We start from the raw sequence: 18,737 nt of genomic DNA, 5'->3' as shown, positions 1-18,737 counted from the left end.
GAGAAAGAAAGTATTAAATATAAATATTTCAGTTAATTAATTAATAAAAGATAAATAAGTTAAAACTAAAACAATCAATTTTAAATAGAGTAAACATAGACAAACAAGATTTTAATCTAAGAGAGAATATGAAATAAATATTAATATTTTTTATATATTTTTTTTTTCTCTTTTTATAATTTTATATATATATATATATATTAAATTTTAAAAAATATAAATATTATTTTAAAATTGTAAAAAATGTTATATACATAGTAAAAGTTTGAAAAAAGAAAAATGATAGAAGGTTAAAATATAAGTATACATCTGTTTATATAAAATTTTAAAAATTTATAATTTAAAATGAACTTTTCTTTCTATAGCATAACATGAGGATCAAATTACTTTGGGCTCCTTTAATCGCTCACTTTTTACTCTTAAATTAATTTTTGAAATAAATCGCCAATTCAACATTTATAAAGGTCACCAATGACCATTCTGTCAACTTTTTTTAGTTAAACATGACGGTTTAAGCTTAAATTTTTTTTTTTATATATTATCTTTAATCTTATATTTTATATATTATTATATATAATTATTAAATCGTTTATATATAGTATTATATATATATATATATTATTATTAAACTTTTTATTTATATAATTATTAAATCTTTTATATAATATATAGATAATATATATATTATTTATTTTTATCTATATTTATATAAAATATAGTTTAAAATAATTTATATAATAAAAATATATATAATTTATATATATTATCTTTAATTAATTTATATATAATATTTATATAATATATATTTTAAAAATTAATTTAAGAGTTAAAAGTAATTAAGTAGTTGAAAGGTTAATTTACTTTTAAAATAAAATATATATTCTATAAATTTATTTATATATATATATAAATAAAGATATTTAATAATTATATAAATATAAAAATTAATAATAAAAGATATATATATATATATATTATATATAAGTAATTTAATAATTATATATATAAATATAAAAAATAAGATTAAATATAATATATAAAAAAAAATATTTTAAACTTAAGTCTTAAGCTGTTATATTTAATCAATAAGTTGATGGAAAGGCTATCGGTGATCTTTTTAAAAGTTAAAGGGGCGAATTGTTTTAAAAAATTAATTTGAGAGCTAAAAGTGAGTGATCGGAATAATTTAGACTAATATGATTGACCATAGCAAAATAGAATTATGAACTATGAAGTGGTCATAAACTATTTGATTATTTAAGATTTATTTATGGTAAAATTTATAAAAATAAAATAAAACTATGTTTAATATTTTAATTAAATTAAATAGTTAAAAAAAATAAAGCATGATTGAAGAATTTTTAATAAAAAAAATACACACCCATAATTTTTTGAACAAAGTGATGTATCATTAATAATCATAATTTTTAGATCTTAAATGATTTCCCTAGTAACCACTCCGGCCCCACTCTATACCCGCCAGACAGCCTATATATTTATTTATTTTCCCCATAAAATATTATCTTCTTACAAATTATAACTAAAATATTAGCTAATTAGTTTCTTTCTATTTTAAAAACCAAATTTAAGTGGTACACTTTTAAACTTTTAATTATTTGTTACAGTTTTATTCCTGTAGATTCTATTAAGCCAGCCAATATAAAGTTAAAAGACTCGGGTCTTAATCGCCATTTTTAACAATCATTGATGAACAACAGGACAACGCGATAACTGAGAGCAAGAAGAGCAAACTAGAGTTCATCATGAAAATCGAAGCCGATTCCGATGTTCAAGCTCCTCTTCTTCCAGAAATACTCCAATCGGCGACTGAGAACTCCAATGCTTCGATTCTCGGCGCGGTTTTCAATGTATCCACCACTATAATCGGCGCAGGAATCATGTCTATCCCTGCGACTTTCAAGATACTCGGAGTGATACCGGCTTTCGTCTCAATGACAATCGTTGCCTTCTTGGTGGATATCTCCGTCGAATTCATGCTTAGATTCACTCATTCAGGTCATTCGACGACTTACGCTGGCTTGATGCGCGAATCCTTCGGATGGCCAGGATCCATAGCTGTACAGGTTTCTGTTATGATCACCAATCTCGGTTGCTTGATCATCTATTTGATTATTATTGGTAATCGTGAATCACTTAACACAATTCCTTCAATTTCGATCAAATAGCTTGTGCTGATGAGGCGGTGCGCCCTAATTACAATTTTATTCCTGTTTCTTCAGGAGACGTTTTGTGCGGTAATCAACCTGATGGAATAACGCACTTTGGCGTCCTGCAAGAATGGTTTGGCGTTCATTGGTGGAACGCTCGCGATTTTGTACTCTTTTTAGTTGTTGTCTTTATCATGCTACCATTAGTGATGGTCCGTCGTGTTGGTTAGTCCCTTCTTTCACCTTTCTATGATAAAAATTTATGAAGAAGCTTGTTTAAGGTGGATTATTTGAAATTATTTATTTTCAAATAATACATCATTTTTTCTCAAAATTACACAACTATTGATGCATTTTTAAAATATAAAATGATTAGGATAGTTTTATCCAAATGATCAAGTTTTGTTTTGTTAATCCAATATGAAATAAAGATGCAAAGATGATGCATTGCCCCTAAACATGTCACACACTTATATTTTCAAATGTGTTTGGAAATGACTAATTGTTTCTCCTATTGAGTTTTAATTTTGATTTGATCTAAAAATACCCAATTTATAATTATTAAAATTCATACATAGAATGAGACACAAGCTAGCAAATATTTCTATTTAATGATTTAAAACAAAGAAAAATAGAAGAATTTTGTCATCTATTTGCCTGTCTCATTTATGTACAATGGTCCCTCTATTGCTAAATGCTAATAAACCATATAAAACATGCACTTACTGTGGTGGGTTGTTTTTTTCTTTTCAGAATCTTTGAAGTTCAGTTCTGCTGTGTCGATTTTTCTAGCACTTGTATTTGTGGCCATATGTTTTGCAATGGCAATTTCTGCAATATTTGCCGGAAAAACAGAGACCCCCAGGCTAGTACCTCATTTGGACGGCCAAGCTTCCTTCTTCAATCTTTTTACTGCCATTCCAGTCATTGTCACTGCCTTCACTTTCCATTTCAATGGTAGTAACTAGTAGTACTAAAAAAACTTTGATTATCATACATTAATTATTCGTTTTATGGAAAGATTAATTTTTCATGCAGTTCATCCAATTGGAGCCGAGTTTCCTAAACAAGATCAAATGAGGTGTGCAGTTAGAATCTCGCTCGTACTCTGCGCATCCATCTACATTGCTGTTGGTATATTCGGGTATCTTCTATTCGGAGATTCCATCATGTCTGACTTACTCATGAACTTTGATCAGAGCTCCGATTCTGCATTTGGTTCGTTGATGAACGACGCCGTTCGACTGAGCTATGCACTCCATCTAGTTCTAGTGTTCCCTTTACTGAATTTCTCATTAAGGGCTAATATTGACGAATTCTTGTTCCCAAATCAACCTCCATTGGCAACAGACAATTCGAGATTTCTCCCCATCAGTTTCATCTTGCTGAGCATATCTTACCTGTTAGCTATAACAATTCCGGATATATGGTATTTCTTTCAGTTCATGGGATCCACTGCAGCCGTCTGCCAAGCTTTCATCTTTCCTTCTGCAATTGTTCTAAGGTACTTAATAATTACCCTCTTCTTCCTTGACTGCATTTGTTCTCTTATATAGTCTTGTAAATAATGAATTAAAATGGCCACAGAGATGTTCATGGGATATCATCAAGGAGGGACAAGACGATTGCTACTTTGATGACTGTTCTTGCTTTAGTTACAAGCACAATCGCGATTGTCACAAATATCTGTAATCTTTTCGGAACCAAATCCTAACCATTGTTCTCTATACTTTTGGGTCATGGTTCATTTTTTGTATTGTATCAAATTCTATACAAACTATGTATGAATGTATTTTTATATTCAATACCATGTTTTATATTCTTTTGTATGTTACTTTCTTCACTACAATGAGTAAAAAAAATGAAAAACTTATGTCTAAGCCCGGGTTCGAACCGGGGACCTTTAGTGTGTGAGACTAACGTGATAACCAACTACACCACCCAGACATTTGTTGAAATAACTAAGTCAAAACAACTTAGATTTTGGTCACAAATTGAAAAGTAAGCATTTTTCTTTTGGATCCAAAGAACAACTTACGTTTTAGTGTCTTCCTTGTTTCGTTTAACTTTCCACCACCGTCTGCCTGTAAAATACAGAGAAAAGTGATCTCCAAACAACAAATGGCAGATCAGATTGCTAGAGGAGAGGAATTTGAGAAGAAAGCGGAGAAGAAGCTCAGCGGCTGGGGTCTATTCGGCTCAAAGTTTGAAGACGCCGCTGAATTGTTTGACAAAGCTGCCAATTCTTTCAAGCTAGCCAAATCATGTAATTTCTTCTTAGGATATATATAGTTACTCGTTATCTACTTTAGATTCTTCATAGGTTGCAGCATATGAGAGATTTTAGAGGAAAGGAACAGTTTATTGAAGCTGTTGATAAATATTTTAGCTTGGAACTTTTCTGTCTTTTGCCTTTTCGGATCTTAAATTAGGCATTTCAGTAGTCCGATCTCAGATGATCCTTTCCTATAGTAAGGATTCCTCATTCGTATGGAAGAACTGTAGCTAACTAGCTTTTAACTTCAATTCAGTTATCTTTTATCAGTAATTGATTGATTCTTGTGGAATCTAAATGGGCAAGTGATTCGTGAAGTTTACTTTTTCAGGGGATCGAGCTGGAGCAGTATATGTGAAACTAGCAAATTGTCATTTAAAAGTAAGGTTTACTGAAATTTAGGAGTGACATTATTTAGTATGCCGTGGATTTATATTCTTATCTAATGCTGCAATTGGGTTTACAGTCTGATAGCAAACATGAAGCAGCTAGTTCTTATGCGGATGCTGGTCATTGCTATAAAAAAATAAATTCCAAGGGTATGTATTTGTGTATTCTTTTGATTCATTATCTTATCTCTTACTGTAGGCATGTTATGCATGTGGCCCACCAGTGTAAACCTAAGTCAATGTTTCAAATCAAGCCTAACACAACAATAAGAAATCTTCTGCTTGTTATTATTATTTTTGTTATTACTGTCATTGTTTTGTTTGAATATTTCAACATTTTGATGCATCTTAAAGCTTAATCACTAATATAAGCATTAGGCAAACTCTCAAGTCAATCACTGAGATTTCAAAGGCTTTTGCATTGTAAATTGAGAAGCTAAAGAAGTCATTGTCTCCCATGCAACTTGCCAATATGTTGGTTAAGATTGTAAACTCTATATTAAGAGCTAGAAAAGGTATTGGAGGCCTCCGTCCTAGGAATCACTACTCTGTGCTTCTGGAGCAACTTTTCTATTTGACGCACACTCATAATCATGTCTAAATGAGACCTACCATGTTAGATTATTAAGAATTTTGCACATGGCACATGCTCCAGAAGTATTTAAGAATAATTTAACATTACTAGTAGCTTATAATAATTTAACAGTAGGAGTATAAGGATAGTAAGGGTACACGGGTAGTTAGTAAAATAAGTGGGTTAATGATTAGTAGCTTATAAATAGGAGTATGTAATATTTAGACATTTGACTATAGATTATCTCTCTCAGGCTTAGGCCATTCTTAATCTCACCTACATTTCTTTCAACACATCCTAGATCTCTAGGCCAGTACATAATAAATAAAGTATCTGCAGGGGTCCTCCAAATGAAAATTTATCTTCTCCTTTTAATCTGCTCTTTGGATGAGTCTTATGGTTATCCTCATTGTTATTGGGTCTCTCATGCTGTCATTTTACCAGTCTCTCATTGTACGTTGTTTTCACTCTTTCTGCACCCTTATCAGTCACCACACTTCTGTAACAGATTTGATTGAAACAAGGTTTGTTTAAAAAAGTTTGAAACTCCAAGCCCTTGGAAACCTTATAATAAATATGTCAATAATGAGTCCCAAAGTAACTAACTTCCAAAGATTAGACACACCTGTTGTGAATTACCTACGCGCTCCTTACATGTGAAGTGCATTCATTACATGTGTTTAAATCATAGGTAGCTTAAAAGGAACAAAATGGAGTTTGTTGCTATCTAACTTCTCAGTGTCTATACATGATATATTGTAGAGAGCATTTAAGGATAGCACATTTATTTGGGAAATATATAGCATGTTCAGTTTTAATTAACATCCTGACCCATTTTCAAGGTACTATGGTGCTTAAACCAACGGGATTGAATAGTTCTCTAGATGTTTTTTATGCAATAATACATTAGAAATTAAAGGAATGTAAAACATGTAAGCAATGTCCATACTTCTATGCGATCTTTCTTGAGGATGGGCGATAATGCCCCCTTTATAGTGCTCCATCTATCTTGGTAGTTCCAAATTGTGATGTGAAAGATGGTATTAAAGTATATTCTCTTGCAGTATTTGTCTGCATATATTTTCCAATTTAAGCTTTCTGCTCTCAGAAATTACCCCCTTCCTATGCAGCTGTAATACTTTTCTTTATGAGGACAGAACAATCTCTTTTCTTTATTGTTACTCAAGTAACTCAACATTGATTTTTTTCTTCTATTTGTGACAAAAAATATTAACTTTCCTCAAAATTGCAGAGTCTGTTTCCTGCTTGGAGCAATCTGTGAATTTGTTTATGGAGATCGGGAGACTCAATATGGCTGCCAGATACTACAAGGTATTATGTCTTCTTAAGTAGTCAGTAAATATTATTGTTGAGGCAGCTTACGGAAAATCGTCTCCAGAAGGGCTTAGTAAGAGAATTATTGATGCTGGTTACCCACCACTCGGCAGTTAACCAAATGTTAATTTGAACAACTCTTTACCATTAAGGCGGATATCCCAAATCTCAATTTTATTCACAAATATTCAAGAAGGGTGGTTAGTGTTGGTTACCCAACTATTATATTTAAATGGAAAAACCCACAGGATATTGATGGATTGTCTTATGAAGAGGATGATTTCTGCTGATCTTTTCTGATTTGATGTGCAGGAAATTGCTGAAATTTCAGAATCTGAACATAACTTGGAGCAAGCTATTGCCTACTATGAAAAGGCTGCGGATCTTTTCCAAAGTGAAGATGTATCTACTTCGGCAAACCAGTGCAGGCAGAAAATTGCTCAATTTGCCGCTCAATTAGAACAGTAAGAACCTCCAATAATATACAAACTATGAAGTTATCTTTATGAAATCTATACTGCTAATTCATCAATTAATGCATGTTCTTGAATGCTTTAGGTCGATCACATGATATCTCTGTTGGAATCATAATAATGACAGAACATGTATTTTCTATTTCTCCAGTAATTCAACATTAAAATATTCTTAATAATATTTATCTTCAGGTATCAGACATCAATTGAAATATATGAAGATATTGCACGACAATCATTGAACAACAACTTGCTGAAGTATGGAGTTAAAGGACATCTTCTTAATGCTGGGATTTGCCAACTTTGTAAGGGGAAAGGGGAGACAGTTGCAATCAGCAATGCTTTAGAGCAATATCAGGTTCTGTACTGAACCTTCTCAGTAATTATGGTTAAATCTTAGTGCACTTATTCTCAATGCAGTATATGAAATTTGCACTATTGGCATGGCAGGACCTCGATCCAACATTTTCTGGGACACGTGAGTACAGATTATTGGCGGTATGTATCACCATAATAATAACCTACTATAGCTTCTTTGAAAGGCTTAAAACCTCATGAATGTTTTTGCTTGTTTTTATCTTTTCTCATGGCAGGATTTGGCTGAAGCAATTGACCAAGAAGATGTTGCAAAGTTCACTGAGGCATTGAAGGAATATGACAGCATGACTCAGCTGGTATTTTTAATTTGTATTCGAAAATTCAGAAGTTTATTAACGGTTTCTCATCTATATCTCTGGATGTAAACCGAGATATCGAACATGAAGCATTTAAGTAGGATGTATGAAGGAGGGATTGTGTTTTATGGGCATATATTACTATTTGGCAGGATGCTTGGAAGACAACACTTTTGCTGAGAGTGAAGGATATGTTGAAGGCTAAGGAGCTGGAGGAGGATGATCTTACATAATAATAATTAAAGATTCATTTGGTGGTTTCTTTTCTGTGTTTCTTACTGATGATATGATGATTGATACTTACTTGGATTCTCTTTTGTGCTTTTACTTCTTTTTTTTTACATTTTCCATGATTGGAACCTTAAAATATATGAGTATTGTTTTCTCCATAGACCCACCTCACCTTATTTAAGTTCTTTCTTAAATAAAACTGGGTTATATAATGGCAACCTATATTCTTAATTTTATTTGTCTTTTTCTTTTAATAAATGGAAGAATTTTATTCTATTTTTCTTTTTAACACTGAATAAATGTTTGAAAGAAATGGGTTTTCAATGACCTAAATGTTAATTTTATTTTATTTTTATTTGAGGGTTAATTTCAATTTTAAACTAACTTTTTTTAAATCATTGGACTTATAGTTTATTTTAACAGAAACTAAGTGACAATTATAAATAAATTAGAGGATTGATAAGAGCGCAATTGGGAGATAGCGACTGAGAGAGCGATGGTCTACGTGGCCCCTACTGGAATTAATAAATAAATAAAAATATAATAATAATTAAAACAATATTCTCTCCTCTTATTAATTAATTTCTCTCTCCTCTTATTAAATAATTTCTCTCTCTATCTCTACAAATTAATTTATCTTTTACTCATTTATTTGATATTTATTATCTCATTTAATAATAAACTCAATAATTTACAACAAACTCTCGCATTAAATATTTTAATAACATGTTTAAATAAATTCTAAATCCTAAACTTTAAACCCTAAACTCTAAATTCTAAACTCTAAACCATAACCCCTAATTAATATCACTGATTAGTTAAATTATAAATTTATCTCTTTTATTTTTATGACTTTTCAATTCATTTATTTATCAAATATTTTTTATTTATTTTTTATTATCTCTTTTTTTTTTGTTATTTTATATGATATAAATTATTTAATAAGAAGAGAGAAAAAATAATTAATAATAGAAGAGAGAAAATAATTAATAATAGGAGAGAAAAATAATTTTAGTAATATTAATTATTTATTTATTTATGTCACATAAATAATTTTAAAAAAAATTATACTCTTATCACTAAGAAGTCTACTAAATTGAAGAATTCCAAGATGCTGCCTATTATTATTATTAACAAAAACCCTTAAAAAAAATTAGATGAAAAAGGGGAAATTTGATGGAATAACCCTCGTAAGAGGGGAATTTCCACTTTTAACAGGTGATTAATAAGTTTATCATTTTTGACCTTCAGTTTTACCCTTTATTAAAAAAAAAAAATTTGATTTTCATTCTCCCCCGTCTTCCTTTCCCCAGTTCTCCTTTCACTCCCTCTCTCTCGTTTCCAACTTCCCGAAGACGACTGATCAACCCCGAAGACGACGACGCCGCCGAAGAGCCCCCGAAACATCGACGACGTCCTCTCCCTCGAACCCTCCCTCGAACCCCGACGAGCTCCGACGACAAACAAGAGCCCCCGACGAGAATCTCAACTCCAGAACGACGAAGGTGAGTTTATCTTCCCCGTTTCTATCCGTTTCTATCCTAGTTCTCCGTTTTATATCCATGCATGCTATAATGGAGGAATGGTTTAGGGTATTGTTTAGGTTTAGGTATGTGTTTAGGTTTAGGTAGTGTTTATTGTTTAGATTTATTGTTTAGGTTTAGTTTTGGGTTTAAAATGCTTCTGTCGAAGGCTGTTGCAGGGTTTTGGGTTTATTGTCGATGGCGACGATGCATTTTCGCAGGCGACAGTGCATCTGTCGCAGACGACAGTGCATCTGTCGCAGACGACAGATGCATCTATCGCAGGCAGAATATACTATTCGCCTGCGACAGATGCATCTGTCGTCTGCGACAGATGCATCTGTCGTCTGCGACAGATGCATCTGTCGTCTGCGACAGATGCATCTGTCGTCTGCGACAGATGCACTGTCGTCTGCGACAGATGCACTGTCGCCTGCGAAAAATGTCATATTTCCTTTAAATTAGTGGTATTTACTTTCATTATTCTGACTTATTGATTTTTTGCAGATGGCACCAACCAAATGCAAAAACAAAACTGTAATTGAGAACTTTCCTGGACGTGTTTCATGGAAATCTACTTGCACCTGCTTGTTAAAGACCAAGGACAAGTTTAATCACTTTGGTCTTATGGAAAGGGCTATGAAGAGTCAATTTCAGTATCTATTGAAAGCCCCGACTGTCATTTTCTCAGGAACAATAATCCACCAGATGTTGATCAGGAAAAGCAGCTCCAATTCGAAGGGAATAAGTTTCTTAGTCAATGGTCAGCAGCTTTACTGGGGCATGAAGGAATATGCCTTGGTAACAGGCCTAAATTTTGGAAGATTTCCTTTCATTGAAAACTGGAACGCTGAAGAATGTCCACCCCTAGTCCATAAATACTTTGGTGGCAAAACAGTTGTTAAAGTGACAGAAGTTCAAAGTGTTTTCCTCAACTGCTCTGAGAAGGAAGATGCATGGAAGCTTGGGCTCATCAACCTTATCTACCAGTGTCTCTTTGGATCTGATAATAGGAAGAGGGTATGTTTGAAGATCTTCAGCATGGTGGAGGATATGGAATTGTTCCTTCAATTTCCATGGGGAAAGGTGTCATTCAATTCAACTTTGAAGGGTATTGACAAGGACATGAAACATCTTCGGCAGCTATATGTGGAGAAGAAGGAAACTTGCAAGGGGAACTGTGATGTTGCTTATACTATTAGTGGCTTCGCCATAGCCTTCCAAGTTTGGACATATTTGGTTATGTCTACATTTGTCCCCAAATTTGCGGATATGATCGAGGAAAAACATACATGCCCAAGGATATTACTTTTTACAGCCTCCAGAAGCAACACCAACACTAGCCAAGAGGTATCCAATGCCCTTTTCAAATGCAATGTCTTTAACAAGATTCATGAGTCTGAGGAAGAGAATAGGAACTACTGTGGGGATGACTTTGAAGAAATGGGAGATTACATTTATGATGATTTATTTGAGGTGGATGGTAGGAAGAGAAAGAATGAAGATGGTACTCCCAAACAAACGCCCAAGAGGAGAACAATTAAAAGGACAACAATTAAGATGATCGAGTCTAGTGATGAATCTAGCGAAGACAGCTCTCGGTCTACTACTCGTGAATCAACCCATGTCCCTTCAGCAACGAGTCCTCAAAAGAAAGAAGACAGTTCTCCTACTAGGCAAGACAAGTTTGACAATCCGGTGACTAAAGCCCAGAATGATGACAAGTTTGATGAGCTTACAAAGGATGTGAAGGAGTTGACAAGGGATGTGAAGGAGCTGAAAACTGAAATGAAGGTAATGAAAGAGGATCAACGAGTTATGTTCAAACACATAATCCAATTATTGGATGAAATAAAACAATAAAAGAATGATGTTTCTGCTGCTGATATGAATGATGTTGGGTTGGAGGATGCTGTTGCTGCTACTGATATGAATGATGTGGAGAAGGATTTGGAAATCAACAAAGATGTTGCTGATGAGAATGATGATGTTGATGATCTGCCGAATGAAAAAGAAGATGTTGCTGATATGAATGATGTTGGGTTGGAGGATGCTGTTGTTGATGGTTTGGAGATGATAACCAATGATGATGTTGGGTTGGAGGATGCTGTTGTTGATGGTTTGGAGATGATAAACAATGCTGCTGTTGTTGATGATGACAAAGATTCTTCTGCTGTTGATGGTTTGGAGATCAACAAAGAAGCTGTTGTTGATGATGATCAAAACAAGGATGCTTCTGCTGTTGATGGTTTAGAGATGAACAAAGAAGCTGTTGAAACTGTTGAAACTGCTGTTGTTGAAATTGATGATGAAGAGGCTGTTGATGAAGAGGTTGTTGATGGTTTGGAGATCAACAAAGAAGCCGAGCAGAATGAAAACAAAGATGAAGATGCTGAAAACAAAGTTGAAGAGGCTGTTGATGAAGAGGCTGTTGATGGTTTGGAGATCAACAAAGAAGCCGAGCAGAATGAAAACAAAGATGAAGATGCTGAAAACAAAGTTGAAGAGGCTGTTGATGAAGAGGCTGTTGATGGTTTGGAGATCAACAAAGAAGCCGAGCAGAATGAAAACAAAGATGAAGAGGCTGCAGCTGTTGTTGATAAGAATGCTGAGTTGGGAAAGAAAGAATTGGCCACGAAGAAGAAGAGGAAGGTAGTTTTGGCCAAAAATAAGTTGGGCAAGAAAAGGAAGATGAATGAAGAGGCTGACATGGGAAAGAAGAATGATGAAGAGGATGACATGGGAAAGAAGAATGATGAAGAGGCTGAGTTGGGAAAGAAGAAGGATGATGATGTATTGGTATTGACTCCAACAAGATTTCAGGGACAAAGTTTTCGGAGAAAGAAGAGGTCCACACAATTGGGGAACTATACAGATCCTAATGGAAAATCCTTTAAACTCATTGATCCAGTAACTGTAAATCCTCTTTTAGATTATAGTGAACTGTTGGATGATTTGAAACAATGGATGAAGCTGGAGGATGATGACAAGATAAATCTGGTTCTTTTCCATGCTGGTCGAGAATTGTTTAACAGAATGTTGAGGCCTCAGAATTGGCTACATGATTAGGTAAGTTTTTGTTGTTGAAACTGTTTTTTGGGTATTGTATTAACAGCAGGTTAAAGAGAAATGCATCTGTCGCAGCAGGAAGTGCATCTGTCGCAGGCGACAGTGCATCTGTCGCAGGCGGGAAATGCATCTGGCGCATGCGACAGATGCATCGTCGTCTGCGACAGATGCACTGTCGCCTGCGACAGATGCATTTCCTGCTATTTCTCTTCATGTTCTTGTTACGAAAGGAATTGAGAATTAGGGCTGTAAGCCCTAGTTCTCAGGGCTGTAAGCCCTAGAATAAGCTGGCGGATATAATTGTCAGCATTTATTTTACAAATAAGCTGTTTTATCAGTAAATATTTTATATTTTAGTAGTTGGACAACTGTAATTGGTTTTGGAGGGAAAAGGAGTTAGAATTGGACAGCTGTAATTGGTTTTGGAGGGAAAAGAAGTTTGATTGGACAGCTGTAATTGGTTTTGGCGGGAAAACTTGGAGGGAAAAGAAGTTACAGCATTTGAATGATTAAGAAGGCAGCAATCTGAGAATGCAATTCATTCAATCAATATTTCAATCTAAGGTTAGTAATAACTCTCTCTCCTCAATTCCTATTCTCCTCTACAATTCTAATCTCATCTATCTGATTGCAGAATCTGTAATCACAAATTCTCTCCTTATCTCTTCTCATCCTGTCCAATCTCAATCTCTTGCTAAGGTACTGTTCTGCCCTAAATCTAAACATTACTGAATCTTAATTCATAGCTTATCACTGGTATCAGAGCACCTTTCTTGGCATTATGGTGGAAACGCGTATGGAAACGGAATTGAATGAAATTCGAAGTCGTAGTCAGGCACAGGATGAAAGATTGTCGGCACAGGATGCTCGTTTTGATCGGATTGAAGCACTGATGACTTCCATGGATGTGGCAATTAGACGTTTAACTCCAGCATCAGGTAGCAATAACCGTGAACCAGGAGGTGCAGAGGAAAGGGACTTTCGAGGCGACAATTTTCCAGATCGTAGGCGAGCTGAGGAAGCGAGAAATCGGAATGGTGATCGGGACTATCGGGATCATATGTACCAACCGCCAACGAGACTTTCGAAGATGGATTTCCCAAAATTTAACGGCGATGAGGTAGATGACTGGATCTATGGAGTAGAGATGTTTTTACAAGTAGATCGAACGCTAGAAGAGTTTAAACTGGAGTATGCCTGTGCACACCTGTATGGACGAGCTCGCTGCTGGTTTAGCTCGCATCTACAACACCGGATACCTAGACGAGCTATGACTTGGACAGAGTTAAAAACGTTGGTCCTAAAAGAGTTTGGTCCAAGCGAATTCGATGATCCTTTAGACGAATGGAAGGGTCTCAAGCAAACAACAACAGTTAAGGAGTATGGTAAGAGTTATCTGGATGTGATCTATAAACTTCCTCATCTAACTGAAGAATACTCTATTAAAGGCTACCTGAATGGTTTAAAAGAAGAAATAGCTAATCCTATTAGAATTCAGAAACCAAATTCTTTATCAGAAGCTATGGGCATGGCCAAGCTGCAGGAAAGGACTAATCAGAAATTACAAGATGCATTCTGTGAATCATTGGCGCGAAGAGGCTACTTATCTAATAAAGGAAATCCACTTTTGCCTACACCGAGACAACCTACATTTGGCAATAGAAATAACAGCAGTGGAGTCTCCCTTAGACCAGGTACGCAATATTCTGGTACTTCGAGCAGTAGTAGTGAAATTCATAAACCTGTAGCAATCGGTCAGAATCCTAGGAGGACTAATTTGGATCAGAAAACCATGGATGAACGAAGAAGGCGGAATCAATGTTTTAATTGTGATGAAAAATGGGAGTATGGACACAGGTGTAAAACTGACCCAATTATTATGAATATTGATGTATGTGAAAGGGATGTACAATTGGAGGAGGTAGCTGAATACGGAAATGAAGAAATCCTAGAAGAAACACCTTTGTTTAACATAGAAGGATGTCAGAACTTTGAAACCATGAAGGTTAAGGGTACTGTGGGAAAAAACAGTGTGTATATGCTGATAGATTCGGGTAGCACTCATAATTTTGTGAATCCTCGGGTACTTCGTAATACTGAGTTTGTAAAGACTGCTGCTGAACAACTAATGGTAACAGTGGCAAGTGGACATCGGTTAATGAGCAACAGTGAATGCGTTGGTCTTAAATGGTCTTCTCAAGGGGCTGAGTTCGTTATAAATGCCAGAGTATTATCAATTCCAAAATATGATATCATTCTTGGAGTGGAATGGTTATCAACTCTTAATGGTATAAGTTGGAACTTCAAAGAATTGTTAATGAGTTTTGAGTATTTGGGAAAAGTGGTAAAACTGAAGGGTGACACTACAAGGAAGGTAGAACTGTTAGATGGCAACATGCTGAAAAAGACAGTTAAAAAGGGAGCTGAAGTAGCAGTTCTTACTATTAGGGAGGACGAGATCAATCCAACAGAATTATACTCTATCATAGCTTCCTTACCTGAGAAAGATGTGGAGGACCAGCTGAAAAATCTGTTAATGGAATTTGAAGACTTGTTCCAGGAGCCGACAACGTTACCTCCAATTAGAAGTTATGATCATCAGATACGTTTAAAGGAAGGAGCAAAGACAGTAAGCTTGAGGCCTTACCGGTATCCGGTTCTACAAAAGGATGAAATGGAAAACATGGTGAAGGAAATGCTCGACGCGGGAATAATCAGGAAGAGTTATAGTCCCTTTTCATCACCAGTCGTGCTTGTTAAAAAGAAGGATCAAACCTGGAGATTATGCATTGACTATAGAAAGCTGAATGAAGAGACCATTAAAGATAAGTTTCCTATTCCTTTGATCGAAGAGTTAATGGATGAACTGTATGGTAGCTCTATTTTTTCTAAACTTGATTTGCGTTCAGGCTATCATCAAGTACGGATGAATGAAGAAGATATTTGTAAAACAGCTTTCAAAACGCATTAAGGACATTATGAGTTTGTGGTGATGCCTTTTGGGCTAACCAATGCCCCATCGACATTTCAGAGGATGATGAACGATATTTTTAAACCTCATCTTAGAAAGTTTGTGTTAGTATTTTTATTTTTTGATGACATTCTTATCTATAGTAAAAGCTGGAATGATCATATCAAACATCTAAGATTGGTTTTTGGTCAACTAAGACAACATCAGCTGGTGCTTAAGTATTCAAAATGCGCTTTCGCTTGTCTGGAAATTGATTATCTGGGGCATGTGATATCACAAAGAGGAGTAGCAGTAGATATGTCCAAAATTACCGCTATCAAGGAATGGCCAGAACCGAATAATCTGAAGCAGTTAAGAGGTTTTCTAGGATTGACTGGTTACTACCGACGGTTTATTAGAGATTATGGGTCAATTGTGGGGCCATTGACAAAACTGTTAAAAAAGGGAAAGTTCGAATGGAATGATGCAGCTACAGTAGCTTTTGAAAGACTCAAGGAAGTGATGACCAGACCTCCAGTACTTAAACTACCAAATTTTGAAGATGAATTTGTAATTGAAACAGATGCAAGTATGACAGGAATGGGGGCAGTTTTGACACAACAAGGACATCCGATTGCATTCATCAGCAAAGGTTTGGGACCAAAATTACAAGCTCTATCAGCATATGAACGAGAAATGTTAGTTGTACTACATGCCATTAAAAAGTGGAGATGCTACTTAAAATTCAAACCATTTGTGATTAAGACAGACCATGAATCACTTAAACATTTGCTAGAACAGAAGATAAAACATCCAAGCCAGGAGAAGTGGCTATACAAGCTGGTGGGGTTTGAATTTTCTGTCCAATACAAGAAGGGTAAAGAGAACCTGGCAGCAGACGCTTTATCTAGAATTTCGTCGGAAGGATCATGTTCTGCTATTTCTGAATTTTCATCAGTCTTAATGAAGAGAATCATACAATCATGGGAGAATGATGAGAATTTGAAAAAGATTATACTCACATTGGAAAGAGATGCTTCAGGGGTGGCCAGGGGTGGCAGGTTTCACCTTCATTAATCAACAATTGAGGAAGGAAGGAAGAATTGTAGTAGGTGCTGACCAAGGGTTAAGAAACTATGTAATTTCTACAATGCACAACTCAGCGGTGGGTGGACATTCGGGGGTGATGGTCACATATCAAAAACTTCGACAAGCTTATCATTGGCGAGGATTGGAACGGGATGTCCGAGAATTTGTAAGAAATTGTGATGTTTGCCAACAACAAAAATGGGAAACTCAAGGTTACAAAGGTTTGCTGCAACCTTTGTCTATTCCTAAGTCAATCTGGACAGACATATCTATGGATTTCATTGAGGGTTTGCCTAAATCTAATGGGTACTCGGCAATTTTGGTGGTAGTAGACAGACTTTCGAAGATGGCACATTTTATCAGTCTTCGACATCCATATTCAGCAAGTACAATTGCTCAGGTATTCCTTGACAATATTTTTAAACTCCATGGTATGCCCTTAACTATTGTTAGTGATAGAGACAAGATCTTTGTAAGTACATTTTGGAGAGAATTATGTAAGCTGCAGGGCATTCAACAAGCCATGTCATCGACATATCATCCACAAACTGATGGTCAAACTGAGGTAGTCAACCGGAGTTTGGAAACATATTTACGTTGTATGGCTGGTCAAAAGCCTAAGTCATGGGTTAATTGGCTTTCTTTAGCAGAATGGTGGTACAATACCAACTTTCATTCGGCAGCTTTATCATCACCGTATGAGATTGTATATGGTCAACCTCCACCAATCCATTATCCTTATCTGGCTGGGGATTCAAAAGTAGAAGCAGTTGATCGTAGCCTATCTGCTAGGGAAGAAGCCCTTAAGTTGCTGAAATTTCATCTTCAAAGAGCCCAAAACCGCATGAAACAACAAGCTGACAAAAAACGGGTGGACTGTGTGTATGAAGTAGGGGATTGGGTGTTTGTTAAATTACAGCCATATCGACAATTGTCAATTCGAGGAAAAATGCACAAACTTAGTCCAAAGTTCTATGGACCCTTTCTGGTGGTGGAAAAAATTGGAAAAGTTGCATATAGGCTGGACATTCCTTCAACTGCACGAATGCACAATATTATACATGTTTCACAGCTGAAGAAAAGAGTAGGTTCTGTCTTGGCTACTCCTCATATTCCAATCTTGTGCACTAATGATACTTTAAAACCAGTGGCTATTCTGGATGAAAGATTGGTGTGGAAAGAAGGAATAAGTATGGGCCAATTCTTGATTAGATGGTCTAATTCCTCCGATGATGATGCAACATGGGAAGAAGAATCTTGGTTGATGGATCATTATCCCGATTTTGTGCTGTCAGTGGGGAAAACTGCTTCTGATTCTCAGCTTGTTCGTGGTCGAACAAGATGTGATGGAGAGGCTAATGTTACGAAAGGAATTGAGAATTAGGGCTGTAAGCCCTAGTTCTCAGGGTTGTAAGCCCTAGAATAAGCTGGCGGATATAATTGTCAGCATTTATTTTACAAATAAGCTGTTTTATCAGTAAATATTTTATATTTTAGTAGTTGGACAACTGTAATTGGTTTTGGAGGGAAAAGAAGTTGGGCTGAACAGCTGTAGTTGGTTTTGGAGGGAAAAGGAGTTAGAATTGGACAGCTGTAATTGGTTTTGGAGGGAAAAGAAGTTTGATTGGACAGCTGTAATTGGTTTTGGCGGGAAAACTTGGAGGGAAAAGAAGTTACAGCATTTGAATGATTAAGAAGGCATCAATCTGAGAATGCAATTCATTCAATCAATATTTCAATCTAAGGTTAGTAATAACTCTCTCTCCTCAATTCCTATTCTCCTCTACAATTCTAATCTCATCTATCTGATTGCAGAATCTGTAATCACAAATTCTCTCCTTATCTCTTCTCATCCTGTCCAATCTCAATCTCTTGCTAAGGTACTGTTCTGCCCTAAATCTAAACATTACTGAATCCTAATTCATAGCTTATCAGTTCTGTGCTTAATTCATTCGATGCTCTGTGCTTACTTCATTTTCTCGAATCT

The 18,737-nt window shown here is 35.3% G+C and overlaps 2 protein-coding genes and 1 non-coding gene across 3 annotated transcripts; 2 read left to right on the top strand and 1 right to left on the bottom strand.

The window, feature by feature from the left end:
• The first annotated feature begins 1,691 nt into the window (after positions 1-1,691).
• LOC124932120 (amino acid transporter AVT6C-like) lies at positions 1,692-3,997 on the top strand. The gene is made up of 5 exons (XM_047472725.1): positions 1,692-2,139; positions 2,241-2,393; positions 2,922-3,125; positions 3,207-3,672; positions 3,756-3,997. Exons 1-5 carry the CDS (start codon positions 1,764-1,766, stop codon positions 3,880-3,882), a joined length of 1,326 nt encoding a protein of 441 aa, XP_047328681.1. The 5' UTR covers positions 1,692-1,763; the 3' UTR covers positions 3,883-3,997.
• A 44-nt stretch (positions 3,998-4,041) lies between these two features.
• On the bottom strand, positions 4,042-4,115 carry TRNAV-CAC. The gene has a single exon. It is a non-coding gene; the product is annotated as a tRNA-Val (tRNA).
• A 91-nt stretch (positions 4,116-4,206) lies between these two features.
• On the top strand, positions 4,207-8,350 carry LOC124932121 (alpha-soluble NSF attachment protein). The gene is made up of 9 exons (XM_047472726.1): positions 4,207-4,434; positions 4,775-4,824; positions 4,910-4,982; positions 6,659-6,738; positions 7,054-7,205; positions 7,407-7,572; positions 7,665-7,712; positions 7,808-7,888; positions 8,041-8,350. Exons 1-9 carry the CDS (start codon positions 4,290-4,292, stop codon positions 8,119-8,121), a joined length of 876 nt encoding a protein of 291 aa, XP_047328682.1. The 5' UTR covers positions 4,207-4,289; the 3' UTR covers positions 8,122-8,350.
• The last annotated feature ends 10,387 nt before the right edge of the window (positions 8,351-18,737 follow it).

This window comes from Impatiens glandulifera, chromosome 3 (genome assembly GCF_907164915.1).
Source record: "Impatiens glandulifera chromosome 3, dImpGla2.1, whole genome shotgun sequence".
NCBI classification, from domain to species: Eukaryota; Viridiplantae; Streptophyta; class Magnoliopsida; order Ericales; family Balsaminaceae; genus Impatiens; species Impatiens glandulifera.
Note: the sequence above shows the minus strand (reverse complement) of the source record. Positions and strands in the feature narration are given on the sequence as shown.

What these genes read in the sequence shown, in the direction of transcription:
- LOC124932121 (XM_047472726.1), top strand. Translation starts at nt 4,290, where the DNA reads ATGGCAGATCAGATTGCTAGAGGAGAGGAATTTGAGAAGAAAGCGGAG. An exon ending in ATGCTTTAGAGCAATATCAG is followed by an intron (nt 7,573 to 7,664) that starts GTTCTGTACTGA and finishes TTGGCATGGCAG; the next exon opens with GACCTCGATCCAACATTTTC. An exon ending in GTGAGTACAGATTATTGGCG is followed by an intron (nt 7,713 to 7,807) that starts GTATGTATCACC and finishes TTCTCATGGCAG; the next exon opens with GATTTGGCTGAAGCAATTGA.
- LOC124932120 (XM_047472725.1), top strand. Translation starts at nt 1,764, where the DNA reads ATGAAAATCGAAGCCGATTCCGATGTTCAAGCTCCTCTTCTTCCAGAA. An exon ending in CATCTATTTGATTATTATTG is followed by an intron (nt 2,140 to 2,240) that starts GTAATCGTGAAT and finishes CTGTTTCTTCAG; the next exon opens with GAGACGTTTTGTGCGGTAAT. An exon ending in AGTGATGGTCCGTCGTGTTG is followed by an intron (nt 2,394 to 2,921) that starts GTTAGTCCCTTC and finishes TTTTCTTTTCAG; the next exon opens with AATCTTTGAAGTTCAGTTCT.